At 46.3% G+C, this 24,980-nt stretch overlaps 1 protein-coding gene across 4 annotated transcripts; it reads right to left on the bottom strand.

Annotated features, from left to right (window-relative positions):
* Window positions 1-291: 291 nt before the first annotated feature.
* ROGDI (rogdi atypical leucine zipper) lies at window positions 292-24,290 on the bottom strand. Of its 4 annotated transcripts, XR_008535179.2 has the most exons (13): window positions 24,142-24,289; window positions 21,687-21,758; window positions 20,313-20,395; window positions 18,982-19,036; window positions 18,378-18,458; window positions 15,975-16,070; window positions 14,680-14,778; window positions 14,098-14,211; window positions 13,332-13,381; window positions 12,692-12,818; window positions 11,422-12,197; window positions 2,086-2,195; window positions 292-935 (listed from the first exon to the last, which is right to left on the bottom strand). XR_008535179.2 is itself a non-coding variant. In XM_054644004.2 (11 exons), the coding sequence occupies exons 1-11, from the start codon at window positions 24,181-24,183 to the stop codon at window positions 12,156-12,158; spliced, it is 837 nt and encodes a 278-aa protein (XP_054499979.1). In that variant the 5' UTR covers window positions 24,184-24,290; the 3' UTR covers window positions 11,295-12,155. The 4 variants fall into 4 exon arrangements, 2 of the variants coding, with proteins under 2 accessions (XP_054499979.1, XP_054499982.1); XR_008535180.2 differs by lacking the exon at window positions 2,086-2,195; XM_054644004.2 differs by lacking the exons at window positions 292-935; window positions 2,086-2,195 and having other exon boundaries at window positions 11,295-12,197; window positions 14,680-14,754; window positions 24,142-24,290.
* Between the last annotated feature and the right edge of the window lie 690 nt (window positions 24,291-24,980).

Here is a 24,980-nt window from a genome sequence, read left to right as displayed (position 1 = left end):
TGGCCTGACTGAAGCAGGATGCCTGCTGAGTGTTGCCTACAGATGTGCCTACAGGACCTAGACTGGTTTCCCCCAGAAAGCAGTCCTGAAACAGTGGGTCCCACTCACTGCTGATACTGACTTATCCTGCTGAGAACATGGACTGTGTCTCTCCACGTTTGGTAGCTATACTCCTGTCCTGGTTAAGGGCACATTTTGGAGAGAACCCCCAAAGGGTCTCCTCTAGGAAAGCAGATTCATTTGGCCACTCCCCCCAACCGGTCTAGGAGAAAATAGCTCCTTGGAAAGAAGTGGAAAAAACCTGTTTATTAAACAATAAAACCTAAACAATATTAAACAATAAAACCCCTTGTTGCTCCAAAAGAGATGACAAACTGAGAAAGTCCCCTCCCTGGGTTGCAGTTCAGCTCGCTCAGGCTCTTATCTGTCCTTCCAGTGCTGGAAATGTCGCGGGCCAGGCCCGGCCTGGTGGGCCACAGGTGCTAGCTGCCGGTGCTCTTCTGGGTGTGCAGAGCAGGTTTCAAGAGGTCCAAAGAAAAGGGATTACCGAGTCGGTCTCCCTGTCTCTCTGCATTGCCGAAAGAGGATCTTGACACACATATCACAACTAAACAAATACTGTTCAGTGCTACGGAATTAGCTAAGCTGTCAAAAGAATTCGGGTGCCTCCCACAAGAATCAGAGACAGAATATGTCTTCCGAGTGTCCCTCAGTGGTGGACATCAAATTAAATTAACCAAACAGGAGGCCAGTGGGTACTGGGGATGTGGAGTCTTCTTAACAACAGGAGATAAGGAGATAAGTGTGACGCATCATCCCTGACACAGGGCACGTCTTTCTGGGCCGGGAGAATGAATCCATTGGAAAGGGGTGACCCCCTGGCAATCGTTGACACCACCGACCAGCTCTTAGAAAGTGTCCACAAAGCCGCCTGCCTGCAAAAGATTCATGAAAAGAAATTAGTTCCTGGTTTTGAATGCCCAATACAATAACCTGTGAAGCCAGAACTAATGACCAATTGAATTAGTGGGCTTCCAGAAACGCTTAAACCTACAGCAATGACTCTACAGAAAACCATAATGGCTTTGAATCCTGTAGAAAGACTAGATAAGATTCCTCAGGAACTCCACTGACCAAAGAGGATCTAGAGATCCTGGCTTCACTCTGTACTCTTCCCCCTCACAGCCCTCAGCTTCTCAATCTGATTCACCTGCCAGTAGCCATAAAGTTTGGACATGGGGTGAAGTTGCAGTAGATCTGATTAATTATTGTAGACAATATGGACCTATAAAAACCCCGGAGGAGAAATCGGAAAAAACCAAAGGTGTTTGGTTTATTGGGGCTCCTCACAGTGAAAATATAGAGAAAGGAAAACAGATCTCTAACTGCCACCGTTGGTGGTTGTTGGGAATTCAAAAGTGGGTCCCCAAAGAGGTGATGGATGGTTTGCCCCTGGATAAATTGCAGAAAATAATAAATAATTGGCACCAAATCCATCGGCTCAACCCAGTGCACCCCTCCCTTCTCAGGGACAAAAACTAACCCTCCCCCAGCCTCTCCCACAGAACACAGGCAGTGAACCAAAACCAACAAGGTTTTAGGGAAACAAATCTCTCTGCCCCTTACAGGTGGGCAAAGGGGCGGAGCTTGGGTTTATTTAAGAATGCTCACTAAAAATAAATCAGGAGATATATTAAGCCCAGCTATCACGGGCCTCCAAAGGCTACTAGTAAACTTTTTGATTGACATTGGGGCTCAAATCTCTGCACTAACAAAAAAGGATGCCCAGAGGTGTGGAATTGTTCCAACTAAGAGACAATGCTGTGTTCTTAATGCTTTGGGAACTACAGAATCTATGAATGTTGCCTCAAACTGATGCTCCCTGGAGATGAGCATCAACTAGTCATCAAAATGGTAATTGGGAACATTCCAAATAATTGATTAGGAATGGGTGTCCTTGCTGGGAGGCAGTGGGAAGACTCTGAGGGATTTCTGTGGTCTTTTGGCACACTGCCACTTAACATTAGGCCGCTTCAAACCGCACCCTCCCTACCCTATAATCAAACAACTAATGTAAAACAATACCTTCTACCTTCTGGTGCCAGAGAAGGTATCAAAGCAGTTCTACAGGACTTGAGAAACCAAGGGGTAATAATTCACACACATTCTCCTTTTAATTCACCGGTATGGCCAGTCTGAAAAGCCAATGGAAAGTGGAGATTAACAGTAGATTTTCGCAGGCTTAATGCCAACACAGACCCTTTTACAGCAGTGGTCCCAAACTTAGCTGAATTATTAACATCAATTCAAGAAAAGGCTCACTCAACCTGGCAATGGCAACGGCAACTATGGATGTCAAAGACATCTTCTTTATGATACCTATACAGCCAGAAGATAGGGACCATTTTGCCTTCACATGGGAAAGGACAGCAATACACTTGCACTAGGCTTCCCCAAGGCTACAAACACTCCCCCACTTTGGCCCACCATGCTTTAGCCCAGGAATTAGAAAAAATACCCAAACCAGATCCTGTAGCTGATAATCAATACATTGATGACATTCTGGTGAGGGCTGGGGGGGAGGATGAAATAAAGGTGGTAGGGAAACATCAGTAGAAAATAGTATCTCACTTAAAAAGTCTTGATTTGCAGATGCCCCCAGAGAAAATTCAGAAACCGTCTCAGGAAGTGAAGATTTTGAGAATTTGGTGGAAAGGAGGTATGACATGTATTCCACCCAATACCCTAACCTCTTTAGATCAGATTCAAATGCCTGAATCGAGGAAAGATCTCCAGTAAGCTCTAGGACTATTAGTGTTCTGGAGAAAACACATCCCAGATTTCTCAATAATTGCTAGGCCGCTTTTTGACTTGCTGAGGAAAAGGATGAAATGGGATTGGACTCCTTCTCAGGAAGAAGCATTGCAATTACTGATTTTTGAGGCAACAGCTCACCAAGCACTAGGCCCTATCCATCCCACAGATCCCTTTCAGGTGGAATGGGGATTTGCCTCCTCAGGGCTATCAGTACACATTTGGCAGTGGGGTCCCAAGGGTCCGACAGGGCCTCTTGGTTTTTATTCCTGGGGTTTCAAAGATGCTGAGAAAAGATACACTACCTTAGCTCTCCTAGAAGACGAAAAAACTGCATGACAACAGTCTCTTGTACTAAGAAGCCCTTTCAAAGTTATCAAAATTGTCACTAATGGGACCCCCCCCCCCCCCCCACCTGATGGGGTAGCCCAAAGGGCCTAAGTTAGGAAATGGTATGCTCAGATGGAAGGCTATTGTAATACCGTCTCAATAACGGAAGATGCTGCTAAAAATCTAACAATCCAAGGCACTGAGAGCCTGGTTAGCAGCCAAGATAAATCTGCCTCTGTAATCAAAGCTGCCCTTCCTTTGTCCCCTGAACTAGCAGCAAGTTCTTGGTTCACAGATGCCTCTGCAAAAGGGGAAGGGAAGGTATGGAGATATAGAACAGCTTTCTTACACAACTCATTTGGTGAAAGAATCATTACCGAAGGGGAAGGCAGCGCTCAGGCTGGGGAACTCATAGCTGTTTGGAGTGTTTTCCGATGTGAGGCACAGAACATTTCTCTTGTCTGCATTTACACCGACTCTTACGCAGTGTACAAAGGTTGTACCGAGTGGCTTCCTTTCTGGCAGCAAAATGATTGGGAAGTTCACAGAAGTCCAGTGTGGCAAAAGGAAAAGTGGCAAGAAAGTTTAGACGTTGCAAGCCAAGGAAATTTTGCTGTTGGTTGGATAGCTTCTCAGCAAACAGATGGAAATCCAGCAGGAGAGTGGAAGAATAGAGCTGATGAACTAGCAAGGCTCAGCCCCCTGAAAAAGGAACTCATTCCTGAGGACTGGGATCAACTATTAGAATGGCTGCATGGAAAAAGACAGCACACAGGTGCGAAAGATTTGTACAAAGAAGCTCATGCTCGTGGTTGGCTGGTTACCAGGGAAATGTGTAAAACATGCGTATCAGGCTGTGAGCAATGTCGCAGGTGACTGGAGAGACATCCTTTAGAAGATGACCCTCTGCATTTAAGAAAGGGTAAAGGCTTATGGGACGCATGGCAGGTAGACTATATTGGCCCCTTTAAGAAGTCAGGAGGTAAACACTTTGTGCTAGTAGGAGTAGAAATTGTATTTGGGTTGGTTCAAGCTGATGCTTTGAAAAGAGCTACAGGTGATAATGCGGTTAAAGCTTTGCAGGGGTGGTTTGGAACTTTCCCAAAGCCACAGGAAATTCAATCTGATCACAGGTCCCACTTCACTGCTAGAGGTGTACAGCATTGTGACTAAAATGTGACTTTCCACACCCCTTTCCACTACCCTCAAGCTAGGGGGATCTTAGAAAGGACCAAGGGTTTTTTGAAAGGACTTCTGAAGCCCCGGGAGGGAAATTGGGACGTTCGGTTATGGGAAGCTGTTAAAAGAGTGAACAGTAGATGGGGGGTGAATGGACAGCTCCAAGCATCATTCCCTTACTACGGCGACCTGACGATTCAAAAAGTCCAGCACATTTATCCAGCACATAAATACATGCTGGATAATCCTATCATTTTAACTCTTTTCTGCCCTCAGTGGAAGGATTTCTGTTGTTTTTACTTTTACAGAAGAACCCTGAGGGACATGAGAATCATCTGAACCATGATAACACTGGTGATATTTTTCTACATCCTACCACAATTCCATGGACAGGATCCTGCTGAGTGGTTGTGGTCTGAAGCTACCCTACATCCCACTAATGTTCTAGGAGCGTATCCCAAGGGTGGCCACCCGAACCTAGAGCCTATAGCGCTGCATGACTCCCAGGTATATGGTCCAAGTGAGTGGGGATGGGATTAGAAGGACTGGACTAGAGCCCTAACTGGAACAATTGGTGAGTCAATTGTGGAAGCATGCAGAAAAATGGAAGGATCTCTCTATGAGAAAGCCACCTCCATCACAGTTGCCAGAAATTTTATGGAACCAGGTGGGAAAAATGATCTGGATATCCCTTCAGCGAGACTGTGTCCTACAAACAAGTGGGAGTGTGCCAGACAAATTCCCCTTACTCTGTTTTGCTGCCAGGAGTATGTTGGTAATTACACTCTAGGTCGCAAAACGAACAATGTTGCAAGTACAAAGGATTGTAAAAATGAACCAATTGATTGCTGGCATAATTTTACCTTAGCTAAAGCGACTTAAGTGACATGCCGCTGGCAAAATAACTTGACCAACCTGTTAGGTTGAAAAGGCTTAGCTCATAAATTTAAGATAGACGCTATTACAAAACCCACGCTGAGCACCGTAGTTACATCCCACTGGAATAGATGGGACTGAGAGCATGAAGCCCACACTGAGCACCATAGTTACACCCCAATGGGTAGAAGGGACTGAGAGCACAAAGCTGACATTGAGTACAGTAGTTACATCCGAGTGGGCAGAAGGGACTGAGACTACAAAGCCCACATGAAGTACAATAGTTATACCCCAATTGGTAGAAAGGACTGAGAGTCCCCTTAGTCTATGTGTTACCAAATGGCCTTGGTCCCAAGATTTGTTCACTTTGCAGGAATGGGAAAAACAAAAAACCTGGGTGCTTCAAGGGGCAGTGGGAGAAGAAATTAGCCGAAGGATTTGTGGAACTGCTTATAGCAAAGCAATCTCAATCGGTGTTTTGACAGATCAGACAAATAAGCGTGAACAGGTTTGTACGCCCCCAAGCGTACAAGACTGTTGGCACAACTTTACATTAACACAAACTGCAGAAGTAGTTTGTCTTTGGTCCAAAACTAGTGAAGGCTTTTCTTTTAAGTTGATAATAAATGGTATGAACCAACCTTCCACTACCACCACTCCAGCCAAACCACCGTTTAGGCTTAGACCGAGAAGTCTTGAAATTGGACCATATATAATCAGGAAAACTGGTCAACAACACATATTGTTCAATCTGGCACGGTCTCTTAAACAAGTCAAATTGCTGATGATGCAAAACAATGTCTCAGAAATTCCGCTGGCCTGTTTGCCTTTTTTGCAGACTTCCTTTGAGGGTTGGACCACCTGGCTGCAAAAACAGAAAGTCCGTTTTTTCTTTAAGAACTGACACTAAGAGACATAACCGGTGTTGTGGGAACAGGTTTGGGAATCCTAAATAGTATTGATTCTGAAGTACTAATGGATAAATTGGCTGCCACAAATAGAGATTTGACCAAATTAAAACAACCACTGCAATCATCCTTATTGGCTTTGGGAACACAGCAGTGCTTGCTATCAAACATATTACCAGCTTGGGAAAAGGTAAATGTAAGTGATCACAAATTGGTAGACTGATGCACTCGGTGCTACACAAAACAACCTTTCTTTGGCTCTTAGCTGTATCCAGGCACAATTGTCGATGCAGTCAGTTGCTGCCTCAATGATAAGAGAAGGTGAAGGCAATTTTCCTACTGCAATTCAGAAAAGAATTTGGGACAGTGCCACTGATTTTGAAAGAGAATTCCAGTCCTGGTGGAACTTGGTGAATTTTCCTTATCACCCCATTACAAACACAGCCACAGCTCTTGTGTTAACCGTACGCAATGCCTCAGTGCATTTGAGATTTCCTATTATTGCATTAGGGCTAAATCATGATGGAGCTATTCCCAATCTTTCTGAACATAGGCCCATCAAACAGGTAAAAAAATGGCAACATGTTAATTTGGAATCTTCTATTGTCCAAGAACAAGGCTTCATCTGTGAAAGTAATGCAATTCTAGCTCAAAATGTTTGTTTGGACACAGAACAAAATATCTGTCATTGTGAAATTCATCCTAACGAGATTTCCGAAACAGTCCTTAAATATATAGGCAATGGGTGTGCATGCTTTAGAACTGCTTGTGGTATGGTATTCATAGAAAATATAGTAGTGGATAGTAAAAATCATTCAAATTTTTACGCTTGTAACTTTACAAAATTGCAGGATGTGATTTTTCTTCAGAAGCTCCAGTTACCTCCCATTACCTTTTTCAATCCAATTAAAGACTGATTCACAAACTATTACTGTCCTAGGGTGACGTTATGATGCTTGTATCTCCATCCGTGTGTCCTGTTTATGCTGGATATCATGTTCTGTGCCTTCAAGACTGGCTGTGAAGAGTGAATGTTTTGTTTTGGTTTTGCTATCAGCCGCTCCCCCACAGCTGGCACGACACAGAGACAGGGCAGTACATGGGTGCTGCTTTTGCTTTTTGCTTTGCTTTTCGCTTTGCTCTTGCTTCGGCTTTGCTCCTGCTTTGCTCTTGCTTTTTTGCTCCTGCTCATTAGTTAGTTTAGCTAAGCAGTCCAAATTTTCCCTGGACTGTTTCTCCTTTCCCTTCTTTGGACCTACTCAGGCCTGCTCCGGACTGGGACCTGGGAAACACCGAGAGTTTGCACCTTGTGGCCAAGGTGCAGCAGCTACCCCAGCACAGGACAGACTGATAACAGAGCGAGCACTCCCAAGAGAGACTTTCTGAAGTTGTCTACTTTTTCAGAGCGGTGAAAGAGTGGTGTCATCTGGTATTGTTCCTTTTGTGTGCTGCGGGGTGCTTTGCCTGTTACAGAAACAGGTTCTTTCCACTTGTTTCCAAGGAATCCTTCCCGCCCCGGTTGGGGGGAGGGGCCGTGTGGGTTTGTTTTCTGGAGGGTCCACCTTTTGGAGGTTTTCTCCCAAATTTGCCCTAAACCAGGACATTTACCTACTCCCATTGGGATGAACATTACTTTGGTAAAGCAATCTTTGCTTCATCAGGACTTCATTGAAATATTGGAGAAGATCAAGAAGAATAGACAGAAAGCACTGGTAACTGTTCATCACAATGTGAAAGAAATACACCATGTCATAGAGAGAGTAAGAAAAGATGCTGAACACAGGTGGTAGGATACTCTTTTTGGGTGGTCACCTACTGCCACAAGAGTCCTGAACAGTATGTGTCATCCCATCATTGCCCTTTTGCGTTTCGTTTTGATTGGGGTTTTTTAATCAGCAATCTTACTCATTATGAATTGGAGAATGATGAAAGAGTTAACAAAATTGATGTCTGTAATTAATGCACACAACTTGGCTGATGTCCTTTTCACTGTGGCCATCTCCAAGACTATTGACACAAGGCGACTATTAATGAGAGTATGTGTTTTGAAATAATCTTCAATTTTCTTTTGTGATTATATGAAAATTACTTTTGAGTTTTGGTGAATTGTTTTGGAAAAAAAAATATTTTAAATGAACTATTGTTTTATGTGGAGACAGAGTATGGGCAGGTCTCCCTCCTTGTCTGCTTGGAGGTCCATGCACCTTCGGCAAGCTGAGCCTGTTTAGCCCAGATCAAACAAATTTAATGCATTGGCAAATAAAAAACAATACACATAAACTGGCTATCCAAAAAAAGTACTTAAGGCAATTAGACCCAGACTGTAATTTGGAAATTGTTCACTGGTCCAGATTTAAGGCCACCGCAATTACAGTCCTTCTGCCGTGGATCTTGGCAGCAAAAAGCATGGGAGAATTAGGCTGATTGGAATGTTGGGTTGCAAAGCAGGCAAAACTCACTTCTACTGCCCTGAGTGACCTCTTATCAGACAAGGAAATTACCAGGCAAGCCATCATTCAAATCAGGGCAGCCAGAGACTATCTGCTCCTTCTGCACAACCATCGCTGTGAAGAATTTGATGGTCCCTGCTGCCTCAACTTGTCATCGAAAGCAGAGAACGTCTATGCCACGATCGACAAAATGAAAAACATGGTGAACAACATCAAGAGAGAAACAGACGACTGGCTGAATGGACGGTTCAAGGGCTCGGGATTCTCGGGCTGGTTGGGATCTATTCTGAAAACTGTGGTTTTAGTACTGTTTATTCTAGTTATTGTTATTGTAGTTGTTAGCATTGTTTTTGGGCTAATCAAGCTCATGGTTTACAAGAAGCTAATTTCAAGCTCATTTTCCCCTCCTGAAGTCTATCATTTGGAAGCCCCTAGCACTCCAATGGATGACATGGAAGCCTCAATGGAAAACACTGACACTCCTGAAGAGGAGGAACCAATTTACCAGCCATGTTTTGGTGAGCATTCTGCCCCCCAAACACAGTCCTCTTCATTTTAAACAAAACAAGGGGGAGATGTTGCAGTGTGATGTCAAGCTTTACCTCAGAAACCTGGGTCCCTCCCCTGAAGGTGTGTCAATCATCGTTCCTTCCCCCACCCTGATCCCTGCCAAGCACTGTCTCTCAATCCTGGAATTCCAGAAGGGCCTCGAGTGATTGGCAGATTCAAAGGATGCCCTTTACCCCTGGGGGGGGGCATTGGCCCATCCAGGGCTCCTTTGTCCCCTAAGACCTCCTCACACTTACCTGGTTGGTGGGCTTCCTACCCCTTCCCTCCCCCTCTCCCCCAGGTAAAAGGGCAGGCAACCACACACTCTGGGAGTTCTGTTGGAGCTGTTGCTGCATTCAGAGGCCTGTGGGCCAGAAAAAACGCTCTGGATTGAAACCCTCCATCAGAACCGACTCCTTTCCTTCACCATCACCTTAAAGCTTCTCCATCAGAGGTAAACCTAAAGAGTGGACCCTCTTATGGGAGGAAGCTCCATCCCGCAGCCACCAGAGCCCCGGCATGCCTGGACTTGTCTCCACGCGCCCAGGTGTAACACCCAGCTAGCCAAAAGTGTCTCTGGATCGAAACACCACAGTTGTTGCTATTTGGTTCAGCAGCAAGGGCCAGACAAGCTAAGGCATGCCCCATTCAGCAATATCGGTAATAATATCAATAGGCTGGGAAGTGTCTTGTGGGAGGTTGCGGGGAAATTGGGAAGGAGGAGGTAGATGTGCCAAGGTGTGGAGGGGTATGGTGAAGTGGCAAAGATTTTGGGAGGGGGGAGGGAAGGAAGAAAGGGGCAGGCGGGAAGGAAGGAAGGAAGGAAGGAAGGAAGGGCGAAGGAAGGAAGGGCGGAAGGAAGGAAGGGCGGAAGGAAGGGCGGAAGGGCGTAAGGAAGGAAGGGCGGAAGGAAGGAAGGGCAGAAGGGTGGAAGGAAGGGTGGAAGGAAGGGCGAAAGGAAGGAAGGAAGGGCAGAAGGAAGGAAGGGCAGAAGGAAGGGCGGAAGGAAACATCAGTGCCCACTGCAAGACAGAGCAGTGCTCAGGTTACCCAAGGTGAGCACAATGCAGGTCTGCCTGACAAGAACTAGGTCCCAGAGGAGCATGGGGACTGCCCTGTGTCCCTCCAGATCAACTGAGCTGGTTTTACTGCACCTGTCAGAGGCACCCTCCACCCCACCAGCACAGAACCAGCCCTGGGAGCAGCAGTAAGTACAGATAGCTTGTTCCTTGTCGCCCCCTCTTCTCCCTGCTCCTCTCCGGTTACATCAGCAGGGCCTCTGCTGTCCCCACCCAGCACTGCTGTCTATCCCCTTATACCATGTTTCTTGACCTTCCCTCGCCACAGGAGGTTGGCAGTACTGGCCTGCAGTATGCCTGGCATCCCTGACAGTCTGCCTGCTACTAATAAGGCTTTGTCTGGGGCTTTTTGTTAACCTCACCAGCTACATATTTGGAACAACTGTCCTGGCCGTTCTTTTACCGAACCCTCATTAACAAAACCAGGTATCCTGAGCCCCAACTTTGCCACTGATTGGGATCTCATCCTTTAGAATTTTTACTTCTTTGATCACATGGCCTCAGCCCCTGCTAGCTCTTGAGTAGCAGATGTAGGAGAGGAACCCAACTGCCCATGCTCCCTCCTTCCTTCCCTCCCTCCCTCCCTCCCTCCCTCCCTCCCTCCCTCCCTCCCTCCCTTCCTCCTCCCTCCCTCCCTCCCTTTCACTGTTCCTCCAGGCTATTCAGAACCAAGTGAAATTTGGGAGCATTTACACAGACCTGTTCACAAAAAGGTGTATGAGAAGGTTGCAAAAGACTTTCAAGGGCAACAGAGCCATGTGGGTAGGTGGCAGCGTCCTGAGAAAATCCTGAACAGGGACCTGGAGTCTTCCCACTCTGCCAGAGATGTTCTGAATGACTCTATGAGCCAACCCACCCCAGTCTGAATGCCTACTGTCAAGACATGTTTGGAAAACTGTCAAGACATGTTTGGAAAACTACTTCAGGTAGTATTTCAAGTATCAGACAGCCCTGGGCTGATGCTATGCAAACAGGCTCAGCCTTTGAAGTGCTGCCCAGCTAATAGTGCCTTCACTACTGTCCTCCCCAGTAAAACAAAAGACAACCCAGCACGCATAACCAAGAACAGCCACTCACTTGTGAGAGAGCACGGAATCTCAAGATACTCATTCTTTCACAGCCCACATGGGCACTGCAGATATGAGTGTTTATTTCACAGTTAGCAATGACTAAAGGTATGAGTTACACATTGTAGCATCCATAGGCAGCAAATCATAGTAGCAACATGGTACTCACTTTGCATTTAATGACAAGATGAAAGACTGCACAAAGGTACACCAGGACAACTCCAAAGGCTGGTAGTGAAAACAAGATACTAAACCTGGAAAAGACCAATTGGCCCAACTAGGGCTTAGGAAAAAAAAATATATATCACATTGATGCTGGATGAGGGGGGAAAGAATTCAAACAGCAGCAAGTAAGAGCATCCCCAAAGGGGAATCAGTAACATGGGGATGGGCAGACCAGGCAGGGGAAGGAGTCACTCCGAGTTAGTTATAAGCACAGCTGGACCAGATAAAAGAAACATTTCACTACAGGGAGCCACATGCCCTACCTTTTAAGAGGTGTGTTAAGTTAGTCTGTTTTCCCCCCTTCCCAGCCACTTCACAGTCAAGGAGTTAGTTACAGCACAATGCACAGATCTAGTTAGTGAGGGTGGTCCAGAGCACCTATCCCTTTTAACAGACCTGTGTGACTTATGAGGGGCTTGGGAAGTGTCAACCACAAAATGCACAAGAGGGACTGATGGAAGCTCCTGGCAACCACACAGCACTACTTGGTGCCCTGCTTATGCAGTAATCCCAGACAAGGCTACTAAAGCTGTGTCTCCAGATACACTGACCCTGCCCTGTGCAGGGCATACGGCAGTGAACCCCAGCACTCCTCAGGCTGACCTGGACTCAGCTGGCATGAGAGAACAGAGAGAGACACTTGAAGTACTGTAAAGGCTTAGACCATTCCAAAGTGAATTAATATGGCCTGTAGTTCCAGTAACTGGAGAAAACGGAGATCTGGAAAGCAAGAACAAAAGCAGGTAAGTTCCTATACCCCCTGGACCACAAAAAAAAGGGAGCATATAATGTGTGAGGGAGGGCTTGGCTTCACAGCATTACACACTTCAGCACCGCACTACTGAAGAGCAGGTTTGCTGCTGCTGTCACTCAAGGAGCACAAAGTTACTTGCTCAAGGTGACAGCTGCAGAGCTGGAACTGAGCACTGATCTACTGAAAACTAGGTTGCTTGTTCTGTCTCATCCACCTCATGACTGAGAACACAGAAGTGTCTGCTTGCTCCTTTCCATCTAGTCACCAACTCAGCAGACATCTGCCACATCACTATACTTATCCTATGGCTGCTTGCTAGGCAGCACCAGCCAGCTCCGTGGCTCCAGAACACTCACTCATCCCTTATTTTCAGCAAGCTGAACAGAACAACATCACATCAGATCTGAGGTCCTCTCAAAACCCAGAGTTAAAAACAAAGCCCCTTTTTCAAGGCCATTACCTTATCCTTCAGCTGCTGGCAAAGCTGCAACGAAACTGTGAAGAAGACAAGGGCATCATTTAACCATGGGACAACACATTCCACTTTATGGACATGGCTGACTTCATATCGCTGGCTGCCAAACTCACTGGAGAGGGGGGGAAAGAGCACAGCTTCACACACAACAGCATAGAACTCAACTGTCCTACATTCCCATAGGAGAGATTATGATTATTTCTATCACATTTAAATCAGCACCTGGCAAAGTTACAGAATGCAAACACTCAAGTCCACCTCTGACCAGATTTACAGTTAAGCAAAAGAGTGAAGTTAGGAACTTCCCTTCATTCCAGACAGGCACAGAGGCAGATGTCAATGCCAATAACCAAACACTCATTTTTGTTGTAAACTCTCATCTCTAGATAAACTCGTGGTATTGTCTAGATGGGCTGAATCCTGAAAATTCACATATTCTGGCCTTTAGGACCAAGTCATTCAAAAGACACAACAGAGCATTCACAGGTACCGCAAGTGACTCAGTCAAGGTTTTCCACTTCAGAGATGCTATAATAGAAACTGCATGTAGCTGTTCGGATTTCACCCTCAAGACATACCAACACCTGTTACCCAGGTACACTACCCTTGTAGTGACTGTACTTACAACATGGCCCCAGGGTTGTGTAAAACAGACCCTCCAGCAGGCTTGAAGTTCTAGAGAAGGAAAAGGTCATTAGGATTTTGAAGTAGTAAACTAACCACTTAGAAGAAAGACAATTAAGGCTCACACTTTCAGTAGCCTGTCATCAAGAAACACCCATGCTCTATTAGCCTGGACCCTCCAACAATATGAAATCCCTTTTGTTAGAACCCTTCCTGCTCCTTCATGAAAGGAGTTCATTCCTTCATTGGCTGAGTTCAATGTAGCTACAAATGTTATCACTACAGAAATAAGATGAGAAGATCCAGAAGAAAAACAAAATATAGATTTTTAGGAAAATCTTCCTTATGGAAGGACTGCATTTCATAAAGCTTAAGAGTTTAAGGCTGTTTTTACAAGTTGACCCATGCAACAGGTGAAGCGGAAAACTATCAAAACTCCATGAGGAAACCCAAGATGCTACTCAGATGTAAACTGGATTAATATAATTATGCCACAAAATTATCAACTATATTTAAAGTATTTGCTAAGAAATGGCTTACTCCAGAGCACTGGTATGTTCTTCTGGGCTAAGCAACGATGCCCCGAACTCGATTTAGAGCCAGTGTTCTGTGTGCAGCAGACCTAAACACACTTAGTACCAGCTGAACTTATTTCTGCATTATCTTATGAATATAACATTGCACCAGGTAGCAGTGTGATCTCCTCCTCACAGTCAGGAATGTCAGGAGAGGAAACTAAACAAGGCTCATGAGATAGCAGGCATCACCTTGGTTGTGCTGGGCTGCATCACGTGGAGCTGGTAGACAGTGAGGCACAGCTTGTTCAGATTAATATAGAAATTCACAAGGATGTCTGGAGGCAGCACAGGAGTGAACATTTTCTGGCAAGAGAATTAGTTTGTCAGTGAAAAGATCATAATTTCTAATGCTGGGAAATCATTCCCTTTTCCCAAGCCACACTCAATTACCCCATGACAAAAGAAAAACAACAGGAGAGAAACAAAGACTGAGCAGCTGCAGACAATGACTGTTGCTCTCACTGCTCTTGATCAAATTATGAGAGTGACAAGAGAGGATGAAGCAGTGTTCACAATGGCAAATCATTCCTGGACAAGACTCTTGGGCAGAGAACAGAATTTACTCTCAAGAGAACCAGAGTCCTCACATCCAAGTCATCTGCATTCCCACAGGAAGATAAAGAGCAGTCAAAACCAATCAGGATTTGCACTTGCTTAAGTTCTGCCTCAGGAGACACTTCAGAAACCCACTTCCACCAAGATGCAGCCCAGAATCCAAACTGCTGCAATGCTGCCAGACCTGTATAGAGATCTAGACCATCACATACTTACTGTGAGACCACTGGAGGCAATTTCTGGTAGTGTCAGAGTGGCAGGAGTGGTCAGTCGATTTCGGGCTCTGGAGAGCTGCAACATCACAGCATCCATAAGCTACAAGGTAATGTACAGAACCACTGCTGAGTGTGATTCTTGGACAGCTCTGGGCAGAGTGCTGCAGAATCCTACAGCCTTCTGCAAGTGTTAAAACAACAACCACCACTACCCCCCCATCCTTCCAGGAATTCAGGAACTTATTGGGAAGGGCTGGCTCCCACATAAATGCAGTTTAACTTTCACCACCATCAGAGACTTATGAGACAGGTCAGGAGTGTTCAATACCAGCGACTGATGAGAGAACAGCTATTCATGACAAGAATACCAAGCCAATATGAGATCAATTACTGATGCTACAAAGGCATCAACAAACTCATCATCAGCTCTTCAGAAGAACAGGCATTAAGGAAAAAAAAAGCTGCATTCTCGGTCTCCCCACTCCCACATCACAGGTCCAACTGCTGCATGGGCTCCCTCTGTTCAATAACCAGCTATGAGCGAGGCAGTAAATAAAAAGAACCAGCTCATTGTGAGGCCAATCCTGCCAGAAACCACAGTTCCAAGGCTCTTCAGGCAGACTTCCTCTTCCAGAAAAAAAGGGGAAGCAACATGTCTGTCACAGATCTCATGACTGCTAAGATGAAGGCATTTTGTATAATATCTCCCTTCACTTCCACTTGAGTTTTCTCATGTTTGATGTTGTGATGAATTCTAATGAGCAAGCCAAAATTCTGTTGCCTTCAGAGAGCATTTTCAAGCAGAAGGTTGGGCTTCACTGCCATTGCAGCAGCTGCTCTGTATTAGACCCCAGAAAATACTACTGGCAAGAGAGAAGGCACTTTCAGATTTTCAGTAAATCACAAGTACTGTCATCTTCTGTTTACTGATGGCTGCCTCACTGCTGCTCTTGCCTGCAGCACTGACCAACAGAGAGTAAGTTATGTAACAACATCTTCCACAGAAGATCAAGGAATATCCTCCTACATTATCACTGGTGTGTAACGGTGCACTGACTGCTCAGATTACTGTTCACCAGGATGTACAGCCCTGTTACTAATGCTAAACTAGTACAGATTCATATAAAATATGAGGTCACGTGGACACTTCTTGACATGGGTATGCATGGGTACAACTATTAAGTCTGTTTCCACTAAGAGACTCAGACGGTAATCTGCATTAACTGTGTTTAAAACAATAAATGGAGGAAAGAAAAATGCATGTTCCTACCCAAGCATCAGGAGCTTTCTCCTCACCTTGAGCACCTCCAAGCCTGTTTTGAACTGGTAGTTTGCATCTCTGTTCATAAGCAGGTAAATGGCTTGGTTCACATGGTTTCTAGCATCCTGGATCTGCAAAGGTACAAATACAGTCCTATGAAAGAAAACTCTGTAGTAACATGTACTTGGAAGTAAAGGTTTCCCCAGTTATCTCACTGACCTTAAGAATAGTATCTCCTCAAATGTAATGCCATGTCTAAATGTCAGATAGTGTCTAACACAAACCTACCACTGGTTCCCAGAAGCATTACTGGGTTCTCCACTCATGGACTGGAGATACAGAACAGTCTGACAGCTACAACCTGAATTGTCAGTACAAATACTGCTCCTGTCCTGAAGTGACATCAGGCATTCTCATCCTGGGAGTGCTCTGACCATGACTGCTTGGTAGGAATTCTCACCAGTAATGGCACACAGCAGTCAACTCCAGCACCATGAACAATGATTTCATCCCATCAGAGCTAGAACAAATGACATCAATGAACAACAAGCACTGATTTCTAATACAGTGTCTCTGTCAATATCCCAGAGTACTTCTAAAGTGAAATTGTTGGGATTGAGAGTCATCTCCAGCATCAAGAAGCTGTGCCATTGTGTGGGACTGGACCAGACTCAGGACACAGCTGGCTCAAGTTCCTCTCAAGCAAGAGGAACACAGTCACAAAAGCAAGGTTGACAGGTGTATCCTTGCTTTCATGAGAGCAAGGACAAACCAGAGGAAGACAATGGCCCTGGGAGAAGCTGACTGCGTTCAATTTTAGGCAGCAGCATGAAAAGGGAAAATCAAACCCAAGGAGTAAATTAGAGGGTGCAAATGGAACAGCTAAGCAGGGAAGCCTGTACAAGAAGTGTCTGCTGGGAGACAGGCTACACAGCTTGGGGTATTTTAGTTTGATATATTTACAATGCCCTCCAGCAGTCACAGCTCCCAGCCCTACATCCTTGTAGAAGCCTCCCTGGCATAGACCTGGCTCTGGTTCCTTCTAATGCAGAGCTCAGGGAATACAGAACAGCCCTGCTCTTAGAAAGCTCTTGCACTGGAGGCCACAGAGAGAAGAGTGAGAATGGTAAATCCACTGTCGGACTGCAGAGAGACTGCAGCTACCTGGGCATCTCCAAATATCAGCATCTCTGGCCTTGACATCTCCTAGAGGCTTCTGAGCAAGCTAAACTGCTCCTGGCAGCACTACCAAGCAATGCCAACCCTGCTGTTATGATGCTCCATTCATATTCCCCCTTGACTTTGCTTTGTTTTCTAATCAACTTCCTCAAAATTTATGTGCCTGCACTTGTGTTCCTCAAAAATGTGCCTGCACTACAATTTCTTACCCATGACTTCTCTTTGTACAGAGAAATAAAACTCCAACTATCACCACTCAGTAAGGGAAGACACTCCTTTGAGATGCTAATTTTTAATTCAGACAGGCCAAAGATCACCATATAACCACTTTAAACGCTTTTGCGCTCAGTCCTTTAGGCACTCACACTCCATATCTGAACAACGTTAGAACACAAAATGCAAGTAAATAAAGGAAGTTGTTTTCCATAAAAGCTGGTAGAAGTCTTCCAACCAGGCAGCAGTACAAAATAGCCACAAAAGAGGAGGCACTGCTGAGTGTTCTCACAAAAACTTTCTTGCTTTGTTGCAAGGCATGAACAAACACAGTCAAGTTTGGTATTAACATCCCAAGTACACAATTTTCTAGATTTCTACAAATTTGCTAGGTAGAGCTTTCACTGCTAAAGAAAATGTTGGGAACTGCACTCAATGCCAAATACACTCATCACCTAGAAAAACCTGAGCTATGGCACAAGGAAATACATTGAATCTATCTTCCTCCAACCTACTCAGCTACGACAAATTGAGGCAAACCATGTCTTCAGACACTAGGTCAGGTCCTGAAATCGGGTATGTCCCAGCAAAATTATGGGAAAGAGATTCTGGTTCTGGATAGCTGCATTATTTTAACTCCTTACCTGCGGGAACTCAGACATGCTACTGAACACAATAAGTTGTTCTCAGTGTAAACAAATGAATCTGTAAGAGAATGAGAACATGCTACTCAAAGCCCCTGAAGCTGCTCTTTGCCCTTCTAGCTTGTGGTGACATGGGACAGTCCTGCACAGGCACCTCAGCCACTCCTTTACAGGATCATGACTGCTATGCAGACAGCCTTCAGATCAACTGGTGTGTAGGGAATGAGCCCACCCAGGCACCCTAACTCAATTTAACTGATTTAATTGCACCTGCTTCCTCCCTTAGCTTTTACCACTGTAGCTCATGTGAAATGGACATAACAATCTCTCTCAAAAGACTAAAGTTACTGCTCAGAGAGCAGAGAAGCTGTGGATGGGTGGGCATCTAGAGCCAACAGGTACCTGCTGCAATTTCCACTGCTTGTCTTCCCGGAAAGCAAAATGCAGGAGCTGATTGTTTCTGGGCATTTTCAGATTGACATCCTTGAAAAAAGAAACAAAACACATGAGAGCAAGAAATGCCTGTATGCAAAAGATGGGGGCTGGCAGTCACATTCCCTTCTTCCAAACCATCCTAGCAAACTGCCTTCTGCAGTCCTGGCACAGCCAGAACCTCAGTGCTTCCACAGGATGATATTAATACAAATAATAGGTTGAAATGCACTGAGTGAATCAGGATCCTGGCAGGACACATGACCTCAGCCCAGAAGGTCCCCAGGGCAACTTGTTATTACACAATAAAGGTGGTGAAGGCAAGGAATCCCAGTGGAAGTTGACTACAGCACTCACCACCAGGTGGTGGTGGTAGAAGGGGATATCAGATGCTGAATCTTGATAAATTTCAATGGTTGCTGAAACATCTAGGCCAATTAGGGAGAACTGACAAAGAACACTGATCACTGGTAACACAAAACCAGGGTGACCTCCCTCCCTGAGGTGATCAAAGGCTGATAAGGCTGACACCCACCTATTGCCATACAAAGCAAGAAGTGTTGCAAGTACTCACAGCTTGACACAGTGCATCTCCCTGCAGCGTCATCACACCTTTCACCTGGTCTGTGCTGGAATGAGAGGAAACATCTAGGCAACACGTGTCACAAGAGGCACCTATCAATTGCCAGCCTAAAACCTCCCCTCCTCGTCCTGTGTAGCCAGCACAGCTCCTCCTGCCCAGGGTCTGAACACTGCTCCTACCAGCAGCTGAAAACCACACACACTTTCAAGCCCCCAATTCTTGGCCTGTGGTGAACTCCAGTCATATTCTTTACGGGCCACCTCACCCTAACTGCTCTGCCTAAAACATTACCTTCATTTCTGATCCCATTCTTGTTCCATTTATCAACTGTCAACAATTTGGCTGCTGTTACAAACAGCTCCAGCAGGCACAAGCACAAGACAATAAATTAATTACTGACATTGAAGAGTTAGACGATTCCTACAGGAGTTGAAAGCTACAACCCGCACCCCATTCCAAGAAAAAAGACCCTAAATAAGTAAAACCCCACAACCTTAAAAAAATAAAACCCCCACACCCCAAACTCTTTGAAAGGTCCTGCAAGATGACTCACATGTATAACGGTCTGAGGAGAAGACTGAAGCATCTAGTTGGGCCATACCTTACATTTTACTATATAAGAGACTCTTTTGATCAACACTACAAGATCCACCTTACAACAAGTGAAAACTAAGTTAACTAAGATCTGAAGAAGACAATGTTCAAACCTAGTACAGAATTATTGCATGATTCCTTGCAATGATGTGACAGTCCTAATGACTAAGGTTAATTGCTTTGTGAAAAGCTTCTGAACTCCACCAATACTGAGACCACTGAGGATCAAAAAATGGATATCAATTTCAGAAGAACTGCACACCAACAGCACCTTCTGCACAAGCCTCAGTTTGCTTTGTGTGAAGGAGATTTACTATTGCTATTTTACGGAGATTAGGAGAAAGGTTAAGATTTCTCCATAGTCAGGGTCAGTAACTGAGCCAAGAGCAGAATTCAGGTCTTGTAACTACAACTCCCTGTGTCATAATCAGAAAAATGCCCTTTGGCAAACTGCCCACAGCACTGAGGCAACACACAGGCATGTGGTCAGGAATCAGTGACTACATTATAGGTGTCAGCACAAAATGGCACAAGGCTGGCTCAGGCAGCCGTGGAGCACAGCTACAGACTGTTACCTTCACCTGCCATGAAAACTAGTTTGTTTTCCTTAAGGCAAAATCTCCTATTAAAGAAAACCCAGGCCTTCTGCAAAGCCCTACACCACAGATCCTCCAGGATCTGCACCCTTTGCTGCAGAGGGAAGTGACCTGCTGACCATCACCACTTACCCTGATGTGCTTAGTACAAAGTTCTCTTGCTTGACAGCTCCTCCTGAGCCACTGGTGGGAAAGGCAAAGCGGTGGGAGGCCTCCTGCCCAAGAGAGGACACAGTGAATGCTAGAGCATCTGCCTGGGTCCAGCACACCATGAGCCAGGAACAAAGATAATGTGGACACCATCAAGTGGCTAAATATGTAGCAGTCACCTCTGCCAGCCTCCTGAAGTTCACCAAGCAGAGCACTTGGATTTCCTCGTACTGCAGGACTGGTGAAGCCCACGAGGAGGCTCAGCACATGCAACCCATAGTGAAAGGCATTTTCAAATCCCACACCCTGGAGCTGGGCAGTGCCAGCAGGATCCCCAAGTTGCCCACAGAAGGAGCAGCACCTGACAGCTCAGCTCTGCATACCCTCAGGCACCATAGTGCTGCCCCTTATCACAGCTGGTCTTTACACATGAAGGAAGTGTAGAGAGAACACCAGTCCTCCTCGGCCCTTCATCTGGTTATACTGGCTGGTGACTGCCCTTTACACACTTCACCCTCAAAACTATAATAAATTCTTCAAAACAGGTACTATATATAAAGGTATTGCAGTCTATTGTCACCTGCCATTGACTCCAGTCCTGGGGTTTTGAGTCAACACTAAGGCACTCGCACCTGCTCTGGCACTTGCCCCTCACCTCCACATTTTTGGCCCTGCTTTTCCATCACTCCATAACCTCTAAAAGCCAAGGAGTGTTAAGGGGCTGGGCCTGTTGAACATTGATCCAGCAGACACACAGTGCATTCACCATGCACGGAAGTCCCTTTGGCCAGTTCCTCAGTGGCTGCTTGGAAAGAGTCAGCCCCACAGCACATGCTCAGGCTAGAGAAAGGTGAGAAAAGGGCTGCCCATCTGCTTCAGCTGAACACATCAGGCCTCTGAAAGGGACAGGTACCAGCAGAGGAGTGGGCAGGTTGAGGAAAGGATGATTCTGAACAAGGAGAGCACATGCCAGTAATTACTGCACATGTAGCAGCTGTCACCTAAAGGCCATGTTGCTTGCTTCCACCAGCACATATCAGAGTTACAGCAGATTCAGATTCTCTATTCCAGAAAATGTTTGTATCTCAGTCAAATGCCTGGCAGATAGGTCTGGCTGGCTCCATGTACCTTTTCAAAGCAGCTCTCAGCAGAGGATAAAGAACAGAGAAATCTTGGGGATATCAGATTTACTGTGAATCCTCAAGAGCAGAGGGCAAGCAAGCACCAGGGAAAGAACTGGATATACATGAATGACCTTTCTGTGCAGCCTCTATCAAGAACTTTTTCCTGCAGGGGAAACCTATCACCATTCCTTACACAGAAGGTCAAACAAAACTCAGACAAAATTAACCTCACCTTCAAAATATCCTGCAGCTGTCTCAAAACAGCATGGACCTCTTCTTGTAAAAGCCATTTAAATTCTTCTTCCTATGTAATGGAAAAATAGCAGTGCAATCATTAGACATCAAACACTGCAAGCAAATCTCTCAGACATATGCCAAAATTATTTAAGTGTACTGCTGTTTCTGCGCTGTTTAAATAAAGGAGAACAAAAGTTTTCTTCCTGATTTGTTGAAACACCTCAGTCTCCACATCTCCACTTCTCCACCTCAGTCCAATGAACTGTCCTCATTATTGCCCTTTGTTTAAGAAAGCAATTTGGTACACAAATCACTGTACCAAAAAACCTAGAATTGAATGCAACTTTCAGAGCAAAGTAAAAATACTACTGTGTCAAAAACTGGGGCATCTTTTTATGCTGTTAAGATGGACTCACTTGGCTGCCAGACACATACCCAGCCTCCCTCACTGCCCCTTCCTCAGAAGGAAATAAGATAATAGGCCAAGGTAAAGCTAGAGAGATCCATTACCAACTCCTGGCACAGACAAAACTGAATCAATTTGCAGACAAATTCGTTGCTAATTAAGTGGTAAGAAACAAAGATAAGAACTAAAATGAGCATCCCCACCCACATCCCCAGCATTTCCCCAAGCAATAGCAGTCTAAAACCAAAACAGTTAAACTGAAAAGGGGGTGGGGGGGGACACAGGCTGGGGACTCCCAATCATTGGGGCAAATTCAGTAATGAACAAGGTCGGATCTGATGACTCACTGCCTTGAGCCTCCATTGGCTGCTGCCACAGAGAAGCCTGTACAAAGCAGACCCTCAAAGCAGATCTAGTGTTCCTGTTAAACCATGAGTCCCCATGCAGGTCATCAAAGAAGTGGGGAATAGAAGCAAGCATGGGACAAAGAAAAGATTGCCACTCGTCATCCTGTAAGAAAAGAGAAATTTTCCATGGGGAGAGTTCTGAGCAGGTTGCCCACAGAAAAACAGGCAAGCTATGGTCAACTCAGATTTTTAAGCTTGCAGTTTCTCTGCTAGATGGTTCCAGTTCACCATGAGGAACACAACCCCCCACTGATGTGTCATCACCTTATGCAAGAGTTATCTCGACAACCAGTAGAACAAAATCAGGCTTGTTTCAGCAAACATTTATCCAAGGCAGGCACACACAACAAAGCCAGGCAGGATTCTCTGTTATCCTTCAAAGCAGTTTGAGTGCAGGACCACTGACTTTGATGCTTTAATCCTCTTTTGGGTGTCTGGGAATTATACTGATCATAGAATATTCTTAACTGGAAGGGAGCCACAAGGATCATGAAGTCTGTGTGTGGGCTCTACACAGGACAGCCCCAAGAATTCCACCATGTGCCTGAGTGTTGTCAAAACTCTCCCTGAAATCTGTCAGTCAGGGTGCTATTGCTATGACCACTGCCCTGGGGAGCCTCTTCCAGTGTCTGGCCACCCTCTGGATGAAGAAACTTTTCCAAATATCCAGCCTAAACCTCCCCTGACAGAGCTCCATGCTGTTCCCTCAGATCCTGTCACTAATCACCAGAGAGAAAATGGATGTGCAACTCTCACTCTGTAATGTTTGGCGTCCTCCAGGTTCCCAAAGGAACAGTGATCCCCACGGGTGCAGCAGATACCTTTAGTACCTCCAACACCCACCACTATCATGTAGGTGTTTCTACTCAAAATGCCCATTGGTATCTTTCTTCCCTTTAGTCACAGCAAGAAATCGCCTTTCCCCTGCCCAATAATTTTGGCCTAAGTCAAGTTGGTGCACATCTGTGTGCTGCACAGCTGTGTTTTTGGGGAATGCTGGTCATACGCTTCTAAACCATATGACATTAGAAAAACCCGCTTTCCTATGTGGATTTCCATCCAGACCGACGTATCTCTGAACCCTATCTCCATACCAGAGATGTCATTCCTCCTCGGAGATCCTGTCCCGGGGAGGTCGCAGTGACGCCTGCTCTGCGCCGCCCCCGCTGCTACTAGTTCACTAGGGCGGTTCGGGCACCCGCCATGTGAGGGGCGCTTCAGCGGGACACCAAGGTCAAAGGGCACACTCACGGTGTGCCGGGAGCAGGGCGACCCCGGCCTTGCCACCCCACCCAACCCATCGGAGGAGCAGCGTCGGTGGCAGAGAAACCCGGGCGCCGCTGCTGGGCGAGGCGGGAGGAGGCCGCGGCCTCCGAGCCACACGGCGACGGCGCTCGGGCATCGGCCCGAAAGCCTGACCCGACAGCATGCCGGAACTTCGGCAGCGCCTCCAGTTAAAGCAGATGCACTGGGGCTGGGCCCGGGCAGCCCCTGCACAGCGCTCGGCCCGGACCCAGGCGCAGGGGACGGCCTTACCGCCATCCCGCGGCTCCCTGCCCGAGCCCGGCCAGACAGAACGAATCTACGGGGGCCTAGCAGCGCTCACCCTGGCCCCGCCGAGCGCCCACCCGACTCACCAGCACCGCCCGCTCCCCTTGCGTCGCCATCGCCGCCGCCATACCGACACCGCCGGCCCCGCCCCCAGCACCCACGCGCACGGCCCAGCAACGCTTGATTGGGCAGCGCCGCTCCCCTCCGCCGTCCGCGAGGGCGGGGCCCCGTGCGCGACCACAGCAGGGCGGGACTTCGCCCGCACAGCCCCCGAGCCTGTCCCCGCTGCAAGATAGGTCAGACCTGCCCGTCGCCAGCCCAGCGCAATCGGCGACGATCAAAACGAGCTGCGCGTAAGAATACTCAAATGAGTGGAAGTTTAATCACTTCTTAAAATAAATACATTTATCCTGGCAGTGAGGTCTTTGTATAGAAGTCGGCGAGTTCCCTTTCACAACGGTTGTGCTGCGAGCGAGATGAGAGGTGAGGGCATAGCATCTTCACCACACCAGCCCCTGGGGAGGGGTAGGAGATGGGAATGATTCTTCAGGCTAGGGAAAACTTCCAAACAGCCCCGGTTCCCGCTGTAAGCACAGCTCTCGACTTCCTCTCTGTTGCTTTTAATGACAGTACTCTAAGAGTGCTTCCTCGGGCACCTATAACTCACTACACCTGAAACCCACTATTATCTACACTTCATTTCATCCTGATGCCTCAGGGCAGGAACAGCTACGGCTGTCCAAGTGTCTCATTATCCACAAGCAGTATTCAGAGCTTGTAAACATTTCAGTTAAGGATCATATCTTAGAATACCAAATTAACTGCTGACTTACTGTTCACAGAATCATGGGATGGCTGGGGTTGACAGGATCCTTAATGCTCATCTCATTCCACCCTCCTGTGATGGACAAGAATCTTCCACTGC

Source organism: Agelaius phoeniceus, chromosome 16, assembly GCF_051311805.1.
Source record: "Agelaius phoeniceus isolate bAgePho1 chromosome 16, bAgePho1.hap1, whole genome shotgun sequence".
Taxonomy (NCBI): domain Eukaryota; kingdom Metazoa; phylum Chordata; class Aves; order Passeriformes; family Icteridae; genus Agelaius; species Agelaius phoeniceus.
Note: the sequence above shows the minus strand (reverse complement) of the source record. Positions and strands in the feature narration are given on the sequence as shown.

Coding starts and splice junctions, on each gene's coding strand:
- ROGDI (XM_054644007.2), bottom strand. CDS start 24,183: ATGGCGGCGGCGATGGCGACGCAAGGGGAGCGGGCGGTGCTG. Junction 19,037..20,312: donor TTTGTACTAAGCACATCAGG/GTAAGTGGTGAT, acceptor CTCTCATTCCAG/CACAGACCAGGTGAAAGGTG. Junction 12,819..13,331: donor CACAACCCTGGGGCCATGTT/GTAAGTACAGTC, acceptor CCCCCTCTCCAG/TGAGTTTGGCAGCCAGCGAT.